Consider the following 17,285-nt stretch of genomic DNA (forward strand, 5'->3'; position numbering starts at 1 on the left):
CTCAAGAGAAGTTTGGAGAGAAAAGTGCATTGTATTTTATATGGTTTGATCGTATATTCATTACGATTAGGACATCAGAGGACCGCTGCATCTTCAAGAGGACATAAGATGCCAGTTTAATTCGGAGCTGTTCCCTGGATATCTTCTCACCCTCACATTGATTTGATGTGTTTTAAGCCCTGTGAGCCGTGCGGATGTAAGGATGGTCTCGGGGCTTTGAGAATGGGTTTGTTTCAGTCTGGCCGTGTGTGAATGGAGCGGAGCGAGTGGAGAGCCTGATGTCGGAGCTGCTGCTGCTGGCCTGTGTGCTCCTCTCCTGGATCATCACCTGCCAGTCTGGACCATGGAGACCATGCACAGGTCAGACCTACTCGCTGGTTTCACATGTTCAGCTGAACAGACATTTTTTAGCAGAAATTTGATGGAAGAATGATCAATGGAAATTATTTAAAATGAGCTTTTTTATATCTAGATTTTATTTTGAGGGGGAAATCCAGTCTCAGTCACAACTTGTCCTAGTTGTTAAAGACACTATTTGAGTCATGTTATACTTTGTAATTATTGCAGGTTTTCTTCTGAATTGACTTTGGATTATGGGCTTTAGTAAACCATTTCAGAAAACTAATTAAAGGCAGATGTTCATGATCATTCAGACGAATGAAAAATCCAGACACAAATGTCAATCAATTCTAATTGTCACATTACTATATTGTCAGACATTGGTCAGGATAATCCACTCTGAATATCTTGGTTTCCAGGGGATGTAGGTGTATAAGACACAGATTAGATGTGGTTGCCAGGTGCTGATGTAAACCACTCTGGTGTTGCACAGTGATTTCATTTGAAAGACATCATGCACCATAGAATGACAATAAGGGAGCATTTCTAAACCATGCTCACTGTTTGTAGCAACTGTTGCTTGGCATAAATGTCTTCAGCAAACGTCATTTGTTAGTGACACTGTGAAAATGGGACATTTTTTACTACCATTCATCACTGACTTGCTTTTACTTGGATAAGCTTTTTGAAAACATGATATGGTCCCATGACAGAGGACACCAAACTGGCCAGAACACTTGATGCATTTTATATTATAGTGGAGAGAATACAAAAAGCTTTGATAAAAAATCAAACCAGAAGGTTATGACATTTCTGCCTCTCATTTTCCAGCTCATATACTATGAGCTATCATAAGATTTAAAATCTTAAAGGGGCTTAAAATGGAACGGGTATAGATTTAGTATCCCCTCTGCTATAAGTAGATGCAGATCTATTAAAAAGATTGGCAAACATCTTTAGTTAGCATTTAAATAGTATAATGATATTATTTTATCCCACAGACAGCTTTTCACACAAGAATTGCTGATTTGGTTCGTAATCAGACCTTCAAATTTAACTTATGCTGTGTTCCTCTTTATCCTAAAAATTCTTCAAGCGGAACATCATGTGGAATTTTAATTACTCTAGAAATACATTTTGAGAGTTATGAGAGTCATATAGCCTACTGTATATGTACCATATACATGTTTTTTTGTGAATCATTACAGACCTACTGAATCTCAGGTGTAGCCCGAAAACATTGAGCTGCATGTATACGTTAATGTGAGATGTTTTGTTTTCTCTCAGAAATGTGTCTTATGCTTTGCTGAAGTCTTTGAAATAGGATCCATAAAGTGTTCTTCACTCTAACCATTTCCCTCTTTGATTCACTGAAGTGGGTCAAAACAAAACAAGAGCACTTGCCCTTTGAATGTTTCATTTATATAAAGTATTTTTTTCACCAAAGCTGGTGACAAAAATACAGTAAAATAGTAATCTTGTGAAAATATTAAGAAGTTTTCCATTTTAAAATATTTTAAAATGTAATTAATTCCTGTGCAAGGCCACATTTTTGGCATCATTACTCCAGTCTTCAGTGTCATATGATTATTCAGAAATAATTCTGATAAGCTGATTTGGAGCTCAAACCTTTCTTATTATTATAAATGTTGAAAACAGTTGTGCTGCTTTACATTTTTGTGGATATGTGATACATTTTTGTTCACGATGCTTTGATGAATAGAAAGTTTAAAAGAAACGGCATTTATTTAAAATAGAAATGTTTTGTAACGTTATAAATGTGTTTACTGTGATTTTTGATCAATTTAATGCATCCTTGCTGAATAAAATTATTATTTAAAAAAATAAAATATTAAAAAATATTAGTGACACAAAACTTCTGAACGGTAGAGAACGGTAAGGAGCTTTTATGTTGCTTTTTCGATTGTGTGGTTTCATATAATTTTGGTGCCATCAAAGTGTCACAAAAGTGACATTTGTAATATCTGAATATATTAATATATGGAGTATTCGTGGCTTTTTCTTACAATTATGTTAAAAATAGTGATTTCTTTCTTCGTCACTTTTTTACTTTATGGCTGATTAGGATAGGATTGCTAAAATCTTAATTTGACCTTTTAAAAGGCATTATTATGTGGCTCTCTAGAATACTAGAATATTTATCATTCATATAATAATATTATATTAATAGTAGCCTACATAATTCAGTATAAAACATATGATGAATTTTACAGATCTGTTACCATTGGACTTCCTGTCTCGAGTGCTTCCTGGGACCAGCAGGGTGCAAGATGGGATACATATGGTCCAGTCCAGAGGTTCTCGTGGATTCCAGTTTTCCGGATCTCCACAGCTGTTCAGTTTCCCTGCATCTCAGCTCTTCGTTAATTGTAACTTCTTTCCCGCCGAGTTCTCGATCGTTGTCACGCTGAAAATCCCACAAATGACTGCTGAGGTGAGGACAAAAAAGATTAAGATTTGGTTGAGTTTTAGTTTGAAGACATCAAAGATTCTTCAGAAGCCGTTTCCTTAGAATACGCTTTAAATTTCTGAGTAGTGATAGCGATCACGGTTTACTCTTTGATACGCAGAAGAGTGAGTACATCTTCACACTGTTGGAGGGAGATTCAGACGAGCTGCTCCTCGGCCTGCGACTGTCCCAAAACAATCTTCATTTCCTGCAGAAGGGCCGTGGTCACAAGAAACGCATCACTTTTAAGGCAGTAGGACTGGATGATAACCGTTGGCACACTGTGGTCTTGGCAGTGACGGGATACTACACAATTCTCACTGTAGACTGTGGCAGACCCCTCGAGTTGTAAGACTCTTTTGAAATACTGTAGATGTCAGGTTGTATATTTTTAAATGATATATGATCCAAAATGGCTATGATGTTTATGTGTTGAAATATATCATTTAGTTACATAAACTTATAAATTATTCTGTTTTGTCTCAAACAGAGTGCTTGAAAGCCCCTTCCCCTATGATCTTGATACCACTGGTTCCACATTCTTCATTGCTAGCAGAATGAGATGGAATGGCTTATTTTCTGTACGTATCTCATCTCCGGCTTTTACTATTTTATTAAGATTTACAATGTACTTAGAAGTCTAAATGTAATTGTTCATTTCGCTGTTTTTTTGCAGGGTCTGATTCGGCAGCTAGTTCTGTTACCTGGTTCAGATGCTACCTCACGAATATGTCCCTCATCTCAGCCACGGCTGTCTGCACTCTCTGTTCCCCAGGCTCTCTTACACCTGCCAATCAAACCATCATCTACTGACCTTCCCCTCCACCCTTATGGTGAGACTGCTAAAACTTCAACACTACAATCATCGGCTGCATGTCAATACTAATAACTAAAAGTATATACTTTGCAGGTTATGGAAAAGTACATATTTTGAATATGCAGAAAAAAGGACAGACTATCATATCATGATACGCCCCAATTTCATGTATGGTTTGCATTTGCATATAAGTTGTAGCCCTGTTTTGAAGCATGGCTGCTGGTTTGAGCTGGTCCTAAGAAACTAGCTCCAGAACAAGCTTATAACCAGCTCAGGACCAGTTTAAACCAGCTTATGACCAACTAAGGACAAAACACCTAACAAGCATATGCTGTTTTTTCGACAGGGAGCATCTCCCGAAATTTGTCCATAAGTCTTTGCTCAGTAACTTGAACCAGTAAAATTGTCTAACAACTAAATGTAAGCTAATCTTGAAACGGTGCAGGTGGTATTTGTTTTATAATGTCCGCTATGTATATATCTTGAAGTCCTACAGGAATGCTGTGTGTTTTAGCTGTAAACACAGGTCTGTGATTGTATGGGGATGTGAGTTACTCTATCTCACAGGTCTGTTACTGATCCGCTGACATTGACTGACAGCCTTGTGCTTTGAGTTTCTCTCTGGCTCAGAAGAAGTGCTGGTGTTTGAAAGCAGGGTATAGGTGTGCAGAGATCACTGTTATACTGCATACTGTGGGCCTGTTGAGAGACATGACACAGGGCAGTGAGAGGCCATGTTTGCTTTATTTCTCCTTATGTAATGTAGTCTACAGATAGATTTAGCTTGGAATATGCTGTTTGGCTGTCTATATGTCTATAGTTTGTCTACCTGTCCGTCCGTCCAGACATTCTGGATTGCAGGAGAATATAATGCAGGAGAAGAAAGTTTAATACTTCACCAATAAAAACCCAAAATCTAAAGTAATTTTTGCTTATGGTTTAACTGAACCATAGAAGGTCAGCAGCAAGTACATTTGTCAATAAAGTGAGATTAAATGCAAAGAAATATATTTGTTTTGTATTGTATTGTAGGTTTACATAATATTCAGATTTTGCATTTCACTGATTTTATTAATTTTGAGGAATACTGAATCTTTTTTGTGCAAATGAGATTAGTAAATGCACACTCACATTTAGTCTAGAACTACAATAACCATCATGTTGACACGACGCCTCTGCACTTACTCCCGTACTTACTTTTCTCAACATGGGGACAGGAGAGCTGTCAGTCAATAGAGTAACTCCGATATGTAATCTGATTACGTATCTCGAGTTACTTGTAATGCGTTACCCCCGACACTGAGAATAACAACAATATTACTAGATCCTATCTAATGGATACTAAAACTATAAAATAAGTAGGCTATTTTTTCTTTTGATTACAGGTTTATTGATATAAACTAAACTAAAAGGATAGGCTAGTTCTTAAAACTGCATGCAATAAATGGTGAAAACTAAGCTCCCTACCGTCCATCTGTGGAAGGGTGTAATATATTTATTTATTCAGATGGCAATTTCTTAAACTGAATGTCTCTGTTTATTTTGCACAGAGGCAGAGGTTCGAGTGACTGTGGGTGTGAGTCCTCCCTGTGGACACTCTGAGGAGGGACAGCTGTGGTTCAACACACTGAAGAAAGGACTGTTTCTCTGTGATGGCATTATGTGGCTCACTATGCTGCAAGGTGATTTTGTAACAGTAGTTTGCAACTGCAGTTTGTAGCAGTACAGCTGCTATTTATAGTATGACATAGCCATGGTATCTGACTATCACATTGCATCTCTGCAGTGAAAGAGAAGCTGGATTACATGGAGGATCACCAGGATTTATTCACCAGTTCTGAGACATTTGACATAGAAGTTTTCCACATACCATCTGTAGGGCTTTTCATTGCGACCGCCAACCGTGATTCCAACCTCGGTTCAGGAATATACAAATGGACAGATGGGAGGTTTGAACGATATCAAAACATCAGCACGTATGATGCACAAGCATGGCAATACTTCACAGTGGGCAAAAAGGTGTGTGTGGACTTTATGCTACCAATAGAATGTGATCCCAGCATAAAAAAATATGTTGTAAGAACATTTAAATTAAGTTCTGAAAACATTATTTCTGAATGTTCTCGGAATGTTCAAAATGTCTTTTTTTTTAATGTTTCAAATAACTTTGGTTATGCAAACGTGAAGGGAACATTCCATTTTATCCTTCTTCAAAAACATCATGGGAACTTTACTTTTGAATGTTCTCTGTTCTCATTTTAGTTGTTAGAAGGGGGCTTGTGAGCGCCCCCTTTGCGTTCGACTTTTGCTGAGCCCGCACTGAAGCGAGCTCTGCAGTAGAATTATTCCCGAAAGTCAAAGTGACTTTACGTCACAAAAGTGTAGACTCGTAGGAAGAGGAAGTTTAGGCACTTCATATGCACATACTGTCTTGTGGACTTGGCTGCCACATGCACATTTCTGTAAAGTCCGTAAAACCATAGGGTGTCCCATTTGTCATTTTAGGTTTCAGAAGGGTAGGATACACCTGTTGATTCGAGTAAATGTTTTGACATTTGGGTATAAAGTGTTTTCGACTGGTTTTAAGAGTGCTACTGCAGTTGAATTTTCCTATTGGACATTGTTTGCCATCGTGAAGTGTGTTGGCTCTTCCAACGGCTCACTAATCACACCCCTGGCAGAAGCTCACCACGCCCAAATAAATGTTTTCCCACATTGATCACCTGAGAACTGCTTCACTCCAGCTGTCAATCAATCCTTCACTGCAGGTCTCAGGTTTACGGGTGTCGGCGACTCATCAGCGATTCTCTCAGGTCATGTCTTTGATCACGTGAACGAGCACCGATTTGCCTCAGATTTCGGTCATTTGCCAGCGATTTCGTGAAACCTGTTGGCGAGTGAAAATCGGGCCTAAAATCGTGCAGTGTGAACTCAGCATTAGGCAGCTGACTTGCCTCTCTGCCCTATCAAGCAATGACTTTGCAGGCAGTGTTTTTGCACAAATTTACCTCACAAAACTGATTTCACACTTCTGAGGCAGCGCAACGGTTTAATGGTCTACAGCAAAATAGAGCAAGCTTTGGTAAAAAACGAAGCAAATGTTTAATTACTACAATAGTAATTTATTCGCTAGAAATGACATCAAAAGTGGAAAACTTAGATGCCATCTTTATTTTTTAGCTCAACTGGCACAGGATGGAAAGCACAGGATTGCTGCCTTCAAAATTCGATCGGATGAAAGTGTCATAGGAGACAGGAAGTGAAGCTAACATTTGAATCAGATGTGCCTTGATGCTAGCCAGATGTCGACATACTCAGATTCTAGTCTGATACTGCTCCATTGGGCTGTGATTATGGGGCGTGTTTCAAACGAGCCAGGAAAGAAAATGCCTCTGCACTCAATTGGATAGATGTACAACCAATCAGAGCAAAGGAGTAAGTGACGTATGTTGAGTGACGCATAGTTGTCAACAGAACTCAACTGCTCGCACGCTGGAAGAAATAGAAGAAGATGAGTGGTAGATGAAGATAAACGATCTTTGCCGGTGTTGTAAAAGAATTTAAAGATACACGGAGTACTTACTGTACCAACATGATCATCATTTTTGAGAGAAATAGTAAAGGTGAATGCATATACAAACAAGTTCTCCGTTTAGTAAATTAATTCAACCCAAGCGCTCTTTGGTGACGTGAATGATTACGTTACTGTTGATCATCTGTTCATCATCGTATAAAGCCTGCCCTGACAATTTGATTTATCCGAACAGCTCTGGTTGCTCCACAACCGATCAAGTCCAGACCGAACTTCCCGACCTCAAATGTTGTGGGCGGGGTTAAGTTCGGCTGGCATCCAGGCTACCTTGATGCCTTCCTACCTTGGAATGCGTCCTCCAAAGGCAGCATTTTTTCAGTTTTTGGATGCAGCTATATCTGAAAAAAACAGTTAGTGCTGTTTGACTGATAAATCAAAATAAGCCAATTAAATTTGAGGACTGGAACTAACTGTTGTATAAATGAAAACCTGTGATATCGATTGAGCTGCCAAGTGGAACAGCTGCCACCACTATCAGAAGACGGTGTGGTGTACAGAACGTCCGTTTGCTTTGAGGGGAGCGCATCCCCAGCTGTTCTTTACACATTAGAGTGATTTTGATGTGGTTTTGCAGTGGGAGAGAGGGTGGAGACCTGGCTCTCAAGTTTTAATGTTGTAAATCACATGTGCATAATAACAGAAATTAATTTTGTCTGATGCTGTATCCAAAATTTACAGCAGACACCTCCTGCTTCTCTTCACCGTAACCTACTGCATAATTACAGTCAAGAGTTGGAAAAGCCGTATGGGACTCTGTTAATACCTGCAGTGCAATTATCCATATGTTTTTCTTCTTGGAAGTCTAAGATAAAATTATGATTCATGTTCAATTTAAAGTGAAATAGAGGGAGGAAGCCTTTGTAATTGCATCAGTGACCAGTTATTAAAAGATAAATCAATGCACCATTAAACTGAAGTTTTGAGGTAGAGGCAATTCATTAAAATACTCCCATCAGCACAGCTCTTTTCCTCTGGCTTTGAAATCCAGCCGGGATAATTAAAAGCCTGTGAGGATGCAGAAAGTACCGAAAATTATGAAGTGCAAAACTCATTACAATTTAATTTTGTTTTTCATCACAGCACCCTTTAATTCACTGACGCTACACTCAAAAAAAAAAGGCTCGTAATCATAGGGGAACCTTTTTTAGTGCTATATAGCACCAATTTTGGTGCTTCAGTGGTTCTTCAGCGGTTCTTCAGAGGTGCTATATAGCACCTTAGTCAAAGAACCGGTGAAGAACCTCTGAAGAACCGCTGAAGAACCTCTGAAGAACCGCTGAAGAACCACTGAAGCACCAAAATTGGTGCTATATAGCACTAAAAAAGGTTCCCCTATGATTACGAGCCAAGAACCATTTTTGGTGCAATATAGAACCTTTTTTTTTTTAGAGTGTACTGACATGATTTCTTGCCACCATTTTCCTGCAACAGAAGTTCCTGGTTGTTGCTAACTGCAGAAGTGAGGTTGCAGGGGACCAGGAGCAGTCGGTCATATATAAATGGAGCGCAAGGAAGCTGAAATTCATTCACTACCAGACTCTGAAAACACACAGCGCTCGTGACTGGGAGGCTTTCAGCATTCAAGATGAAACTTTCCTCGCCGTGGCCAATCATAGGCAAGGTAATGTTTATCAGAACAGTTCAATGCACGTCTGTCATCTCGTGTGGCACTGTTGTTGTCCAGTGTAACTCCACAGGTTTTGTCTGCTGAACAATAATGGGAGGAAGTTCATTTATACGATTTCTAAAAGAAGATTAAAATTGAAATCCATACAAATCTCATACAAATCTAAGGTCTTTGAGGCACACAATCTGAACAAAAAGACCACCAAGGAAGTCTTTTTAAGGCTAAAAGGTCTCCTTGTTTATGTGGTTCACTTTGATTCTGCATTTGATTTCTATTCGCTTACGAGAGCGCACTGCGCATCTGTTCGTGTGAAGTTCTTACGTGTGCCTCTGGCATTGATCAAAGCGGAAACGCAAGCATAAAAGACACCTTTCATAGCATTTCATAACCATACAGGCCCCATCTATAGGCTACACCTGCATCTATTGGAATACATCCAAACTGAGCCATGCCAGTCCTTGTGGATTTCTGTTTCAATGGGCTATATGACTGAAGAATTGTTTTAAGGTTTTATATATGTTTTTTGTCCAAAGGGGAGCGAAACCATAATATTGACAGTGTAATCTACAAGTGGAACCCAGTTACTCAGTTTTTTGAGATCAATCAGACAATCCCGACCGCTGGTGCTTATGATTGGGAGTTTTTCACCATCGGCCCATATCACTTCCTGGTAGTCGCAAATACTTTCAACGGAAGATCAACGGTCATTGATTCTACAATATATATCTGGCTGGGAGGGATGTTTCAGCCGTATCAGTCCATTACAGTAAGTGAAATTATGTTTTTGTATTTACTCTCATCATCTGTACACATTCACAAACATTTTTCCTGTTCAACATTTTTCCAAATTGATATAAACTTCGGTTCAAAAGTTTGGGGTCGGTAAGATTTTTAAAAGAAGTTTCTTTATTTTTTCTCTTTTTTCCCCCCCGAGATCAACTGTTTTTAACATTTATAGTATTCTTGAGCAGCAAATCAGCATATTAGAATGATTTCTAAAGGGTCACGTGACATTGAAAACTGATCACCCATCACTGATTAAGAACCGAAAACAGTTCATTTAAATTGCAGTAATATTCACAATATTATATTGCTGTTTTTACTAAATTTTTGATCTTGGCCTTGGTGAGTGTAAGAGACGTAAAAAAAAACAATCTTACCATCCCCAAACGAATGATAGTGTATGGTGTTTGTATGGGACATTATTAACATGACGGTTTCCCATTTAAGTATCTCATTGGCCTTTCAGACATTTGGGGCGATAGATTGGGAGATGTTCCAGATTGAAAACCGGGTGTTTCTGGCTGTGGCCAACAGCCAGATGCTAACGGAGGAAGGCAAGATTCAGTACTCCATCAACTCAACCATCTATGAGCTCAGCATGGCATCTCAGACCTTCATCAAGTTTCAGGATATTGAAACAAACAGGTGAAATTGTGAACTGGTCTGCATAAGAAAAAAAACTTTACTTTCTAGCTGTCACATTTTTATTTAAGGGACACTTTGTTGTCTGGATCTTTCAGTGCTTTGGACTGGGAGTATTTTACTGTGGGAGATGACAAGTTCCTGGTGGTCGCCAACTCCTATGATGGAACCTCATACTCTCTAAATAGTGTTATATACAGGTACAGCTCTCATCCAGTATTACAACAAATGCAAATAGCCTGCCTTGTTGGCAAAGGCTATTTACACTAACTCTACCCCCCATTGTCTGATCGAGCCAGTCCAAATTACAAAAGAAATCCCACTGATAACTGGATCAGTGATGTGGAGAGTAAAATGGGTGGCATCAGCGTTTGAATCTGCCTTTTTCCAAACTCATTCTTCTCTCTTTTCCCATCGCATATCAGCTTGGAGAGGTGTTTATTTTAAATAAAAATTAAGAAATTATTTAAAAAGTAGGAATAAAGGTTTTGTTTTTTTTTATCAGTAAGGGTTAGTGTTATGTGTAGGGTAGGGACAAAGACAAGTTATGTCCCAATGAGGCAGCATCCATTTATGATTTAATAAATATAATCATATACACTGAAAATGTTGCAGCATCTAACAACTATTTACACTTAGTGCAAAGAAAATACTTTTTGTTGCTATTTATAACCGACTTAAATTATCGGGAATAGAAAAAATGAAGCTGAGAAAATAATGACAGAACTTTCATGTTATTTTCACTTCCATTAACCCATGGAGCACAAAAGAAGATCACTGGTGTTTTCAACTGTGGGTCTGCACATCCCACTAAGATGTCAGGAGCCATAGACATTTCTTAAAAGACATTCAAATATTCCATACATTTGAATATGTCATTATAACAGTGTTTCATTTGTTCTATAGCTTTATTGTACACAATTGTCAAATTACAACCTCATCTTTTGTTGATTTGGAATAAAAGATAGAATAAACAAAAATATATACTATAAAAATATAGAATAAAATCAACGTAAATGTCAAAAAGATGTAAAGGTAAAGGTTTTCTAAGCAAGTACCTAAATAAGTACCTACTCAAGAGAGTATGCGATTTCTGACAAATTATTTATACCCTTCCTTCACTAACTTCGCTCCGTCTCGTTCACTTGGATGTACAGTACGTCATTGTTTACATTGCACGAGTGCCCAATACTAGTGGAACCCTTGCTGTGCGTTTAAATGGAACACCCAAGTCCTTTGATACTTGTAATCCGATATGGTGCTGATTTATTTCTATATTTTTTCCTTATAAATTAGTTTACGCACCATTCCATAATCCTGTATGTTTGGTTGGGCTGTTAGAAAATTTAATATAAACAAATATTAATATATTACTATATTTACATGAAATATTATGGAGTTCAACGCTGCCACTGTAGCTTTAAAGTCGACATAAAAATGCAATAGTTGCAATAGTCTTTTCTATTGTGGCACATATACAAGTGAAATGGCTTCTCGACCAATAAAAAACTGTAGGGCGGGACTTGATTTTGTCCATCGGGAATTGATTGGATGGTTGTGGTTTGGTATTGCTGTGATTGTCATGTGAGTGCAGGTTGTCCCGCCCAAGTCATTTTCATTAAAGATCACAAGTAGACATGAAAAAAAGGGCACAGATTAATCATAATCAATACTGCAATATTAAAAAAAAGAATCGTCTTAAGAGTAAATTGATGATCTGACAATGCAATCCATTCTTGAAAATGTTTTAATAACTGTTTTGCAGGTGGCAGGGTTATGAGGGCTTTGTCCCTGCGCACAGACTGAACACCAATGGCTGCAGAGACTGGGAATTTTTTAACACAACCGATGGCTCCTACCTCATCTACTCCAGCGCTAGAGCTGCTCTCTCTAAAGTCCTTAAATTAAGGACCATCTAGTGGAACTGGACATATGGACTGTACATCTGCTGGGAGGGAGACTAGTTGACCGAAACAATAACTCAAGCGTTAATTGGAAAACAAATGAACCCCTAAATGAGATGGTCTTCAATATAAATGTTATATAAAACTTCAATCATATCCATCCATATATCATGTGATGATGACACTTTAACACATGCAGTTTATGACATTCCTTGAAACCCGCTGAAGGATGAATCTCCACAGAAACATTCAAATCAATCAGTCAGAAGACACATACCTGCACATAGCTACTTGCACACAGATCATCAATATGCTTTGTTGATTCAAATGTCATTATGTCCTGTGGTTATGCATCATTACTCGGCACATGAAGGCAGCTAACTAGTCTACTACCACAATTTATGAACGACTGGAAAAATAGATTTTATCAGCCAGCACTGTACTGTACTGTTTGTAAGCTACTGATTTATGTTTTATTAGAAGGCCTTTAAATGATATTGAAGTATGTTCAAGTATATGCAATTAATAAATAAAATCTTCATAATATTTATAATAGATAAATAATAGTGAAAAATGACAATGAGGATTTTAAAAATACACAGACTATTTTCTTTTTTTATTATAACTTATCTTAGAACTTAATTGTGTTGTTGGTCATCTTTTGAACAATGTTGTATCTGTTTTGTTTTGATTCTCTGTGATAATGATAAACCAGCTGTGCCATATAAGCTATTATATTGCTATTTTAGTGACTAGTGACAAGCAATTTATCGTTGTTCCACAGCATCATTTTGGTTGAATTCAACATTTTTCATAGTACGTTTATTAGCCTTTTGAGTTACGAAATATAAATCTTGTCTTGAAAACAAAGGCTAATGTTTTAAACTATTTGGCTCTCATAAAAGGCAAACAACATAAACCAAAGTCCAAGCCCTGGCTCAGTGATGATACCTGCCCACTTCGTCAGGTCTGCATGAGGGCCGAAAGAAGGTGGAAAAAAGACAAGTCTCATTTGAAATACTAAGGAACAATTTGATACAATATCAGAAAGCGTTGAAAACAGCAACGTCTAAGTATTTCTTATTAAGATCTTATTGAAAAGAACAATCACAATACAAGAGCACTTTTTTCAATGCTCCTGTCAACGCCTCTGTTAGTCTTTTCCCCACAGAGTCTCTGGCTATGTGTGATAGATTTCTTTCTTTTTTTCTTTTTTTTTGTGGACAGGATAAGGGATATTAGGTTAAAAATCTCTTCTCATGGTTCTTCTGTCCATCCATTTTGCACTAGCATCCTAAGTCAATTTGAACCTGTAACTTTGCAAGATATTGTAAGCCAGCTTAAACCTTCTGGATCCCCCAATGTTTTATATAGGGTTGTAGTCAAGACCTCCTAAACCGAGACCAAATCTTTTTATATTTTTATATCTCAGACAAGATTGCTTTTGCAATCATATCTTGAATTTTGTGCATTTTATTGTGCATTTATAATTTTTTGGCATTTTGGGATTTTGACTTATTTGAGACAATCCTGCATTGATTTCAAATCCGGCACCACAGTAACAAAATAAAAAATACACAGATCAGGCATAACATTATTCCCAATATTGTGTCCCAATTTGCTGCCAAAACAGCCCTGACCCGTTGAGGCATAGACCCCTGAAGGTGTTCTGTGGTTTCTGGGACCAAGATGTTAGCAGCAAGGGGTGCGAGGTGGGGCCTCCATGGATCGGACTTGTTTGTTCAGCACATCCCACAGATGCTCGATTGGATTGAGATCTGGGGAATTTGGAGGCCAAGTCAACACTTCAAACTCGTTGTGCTTCTCAAACCATTCCTGAATCATTATCCTGCTGAAAGAGGCCACAGCCATCAGGGAATACTGTTTCCATGAAAGGGTGCCTGTACATGGTCTGCAACAATGCTTAGGTTGGTGGTACATGTCAAATTAACATCCACATGGATGGCAGAACCCAAGGTTTCCCAGCAGAACATTGCCCAAAGCATGCTTCTTCCTATAGTGCATCCTGGTGCCATGTGTTCCCCAGGTAAGCGACGCACACGCACACGGCTATCCACGTGATGTAAAAGAAAACGTGATTCATCAGACCAGGCCACCTTCTTCCATTGCTTCGTGGTCCAGGTCTGATGCTCACGTGCCCACTGTTGGCACTTTCGGCGGTGGATAGGGGTCAGCATGGGTACCCTGACTGGTCTGCTGCTATGCAGCCCCATACGCAACAAACTGAGATGCACTGTGAATTCTGACACCTTTCTATCAGAAACGGCATTAACTTCTTGAGCAATTTAGTAGCGAAAACCTATTAGGTGTTAACACGTAAACTGTTAGGGGATAACAAGTTTAGGACCCAAGACCAGTTGTGAAGAATGAAGACCAAGAGTCAGGAGTGCAAATAATTTTTTTTATTGAAGAATAGTTTGCCGTTTCTGCAAACGATTCTGATTGGCTAAGAGAAAATGTAATAGTAAATGTCCACACATTGTCAGTTAATCAGATGCACTTCTCCATAGATCACTTGATGATGCTTTCACCCTGGCACGCCAGCTTGCCCAGAAAACAAGTCCATCCATCTCATAGGATGCCCGTAATCCGCCTCCAATACTAATCTGTAACACAGAATACAGCGCACATACACTACACAGTTTCTCCAAGGTTGGAGTTGGTTGAGCTTCAGTTCTGACTAGAAAGTTTCCCAAAACATAATGATAACATGTTCTTCTCCTCAGAGAGAAGTACATGCAATATTAATCCTGATTCTTTTAGTGTTTCAGTTACAGGAAATAATATAAAGTGAATAAAATATAATATAATATTAAATGAAAGACAAATCCATATTTCATCTCTGGAAGCCGAGCTAAGTGAGTAAGCACTGTTACTGCACTGGGCCAGACCCTCAGTCACTCCTCAGAGACCAGATACAAACTTTAGAAAACATATATGAAGAAACAATAAACAATCAGTGGTTCTCTTGATTAAGTAAAATCATAACTGGAAACTAAAAATCATTATAATAATATAGGAGGATAAATGGTAGTTATTTTATGTCAGTGTTTCACCAACTAGCTTTCTGAATAAAAACAAGATTTTTTGAAAAACTATTCCACAGAAACAGCACTGGTAAAAGTTTTAAATTATATTTTACTGTTTTAGTGCTGTTAGATTTGAGTGCAGTGTTTGACACGATTGACCACTCAGTTCTCATCTCACGTTTGGAGCACTGGGTGGGCTTTCGGGGAAATGCCCTTAAATGGTTTCAATCCTAATTGAATAGTAAGGTTCTCTGTTAGTATTGGTGAATTTACCTCGGATGCAGCTCCTCTTACGTGTGGTGTCCCTCAAGGCTCTATTCTTGCTCCGATTTTATTCTCTATGTATATTCTCCCCCTGGGGTTTTTTAAGAAACACGGTATCTCCTTTCACTTTTACGTTGACGATACCCATCATATCATGTTGATAGCTGTCATTTCACCGTCTCACTTAACTATAGACCTGATATAGTTTGGCTATGGCCTGCTATGAGTAGCCCACTTCCCACCAAATTAACCTTGAATTTGGTTACATGTCGTTTTTGTCAAAATAACTTACGAGATGTATGATATTCCATCATGTAAGCAAAGTCAACAGTAATTACAAGGGGTTTGGTTTCATTTCTTTGACATGTTCATGTTCTAGATGACTAGTCTATTCTTGGGCTATGGTTAGACGTCTATTAGATTTTCACTGGCAGCCCAAATTTTGCCTTGTTTTAGCTATTAGATGTCAGGGTTGCTGCGTTTGGATGGCTATTAGCGGTATTTTAAACACAAAATTGCTTGCTGGGAAATAACATGGGTTTGGATACTCTGTTGGCTTGTCTAGTGGATGTAAAGGCCTGGATGTCCCTAAATTTGCTTCACCTCAATGAAGGCAAAACAGAGACAGTATTTTTTTTAATCTTCAGAAACTGTTTGCTCTCCTTGCTTAAATTTTGGCCATTTGTCTTCATGTGTGAACATTTGGGCATGTTTTTTGATAGTGCTCTCAAATTTGACATACCAGATTAGTATGGTAGTCAAAACCATTTTTTAAATCTCAGAGTCTATAGCTAAAGTAAAATCATTCCTTTCTTTTAAGGACTTTGAACGGGTGATCCACGCTTTTATCTCAACAAGGCTTGACTATTGTAATTCCTTTTATTAACCAAGATTCTCTTAACCGTCTGCAAATGGTACAAAAGTCTTGTTTTGCTGGTTTTAAATCCTTGAATGGCTTAGCACATATATATTTCCGATTTATTATCCGTTCACAATCCTGGAAGGTTTTTAGATCATTTTAGTTCATCCAACCAGAGACTGTTAAATGTTCCTCGGGCCAGACTGAAACTGAACTGTCTCTACACTACATTAGTTTAAAGCAAATCTCAAAACCTATCTTTTTTCTTTGGCTTTTAATTGTAGCTGATTTGTGCTGTGTCAGGTCTGGTCTGTTCTGTGTTGCAGGCTAATTTGTACTGTACATGGTGTTAAATGTTGATGGTATTTGATGTAATGTACATTACCTTGTTCAACAATTGTTGTTTTTAAATGGTGCTATATAAATAAAGTCGAGTTGAGAAGACTGAAGGGGAAATGATTGTCAAATCAAAATAATTTGTCTTGTGCTATATACAGTGATGTGTTGTTGGCGTAGTTTATATACTCTTCATGTGTTTATTTATTGTGTTATGGCATATTTCTGTGTAGAAAGTCTTTAGAAGGTGTTTAAATCTACAATATTTGTAATGTCAAGGGGACGACAGAAATTACTTGTCACTCATTACAATGAATTACCCCAAAATGGAGAGGCTGCTCACTGCAGAGCCAATGGATGGAGCGTGACATCCAGCTTTCCCTCTCTGAATGTAATCTGGGCGTCATATGTGGAGCCTAACCCTACCCATATCCCTCCACCCATTAGATCAACAAAGGTGGAGCTGGAGTCCAGCTGCTGGAGGTGGAGCTTATGTCTAGCTCATCCTGCCTAGATGTCCATCGAGGAGGAGCAAATGTATTTTGGGGCTAATGGGTGGAGCTACAATATCCAACCCTACCTTAACCACAACTCTACCCCTC

The 17,285-nt window shown here is 38.3% G+C and overlaps 1 protein-coding gene across 1 annotated transcript; it reads left to right on the plus strand.

The window, feature by feature from the left end:
* Nucleotides 1–278: 278 nt before the first annotated feature.
* Nucleotides 279–12,189, plus strand: tspearb (thrombospondin-type laminin G domain and EAR repeats b; the record flags this gene model as incomplete). Its single annotated transcript, XM_079821105.1, has 12 exons — nucleotides 279–360; nucleotides 2,574–2,794; nucleotides 2,931–3,157; nucleotides 3,300–3,390; nucleotides 3,486–3,642; nucleotides 5,177–5,308; nucleotides 5,413–5,645; nucleotides 8,650–8,839; nucleotides 9,379–9,611; nucleotides 10,095–10,273; nucleotides 10,369–10,470; nucleotides 12,036–12,189. 12 exons carry the CDS (start codon nucleotides 279–281, stop codon nucleotides 12,187–12,189), a joined length of 2,001 nt encoding a protein of 666 aa, XP_079677231.1.
* Between the last annotated feature and the right edge of the window lie 5,096 nt (nucleotides 12,190–17,285).

This window comes from Gobio gobio (genome assembly GCF_949357685.1).
Source record: "Gobio gobio genome assembly, chromosome: 7".
Lineage (NCBI taxonomy): Eukaryota > Metazoa > Chordata > Actinopteri > Cypriniformes > Gobionidae > Gobio > Gobio gobio.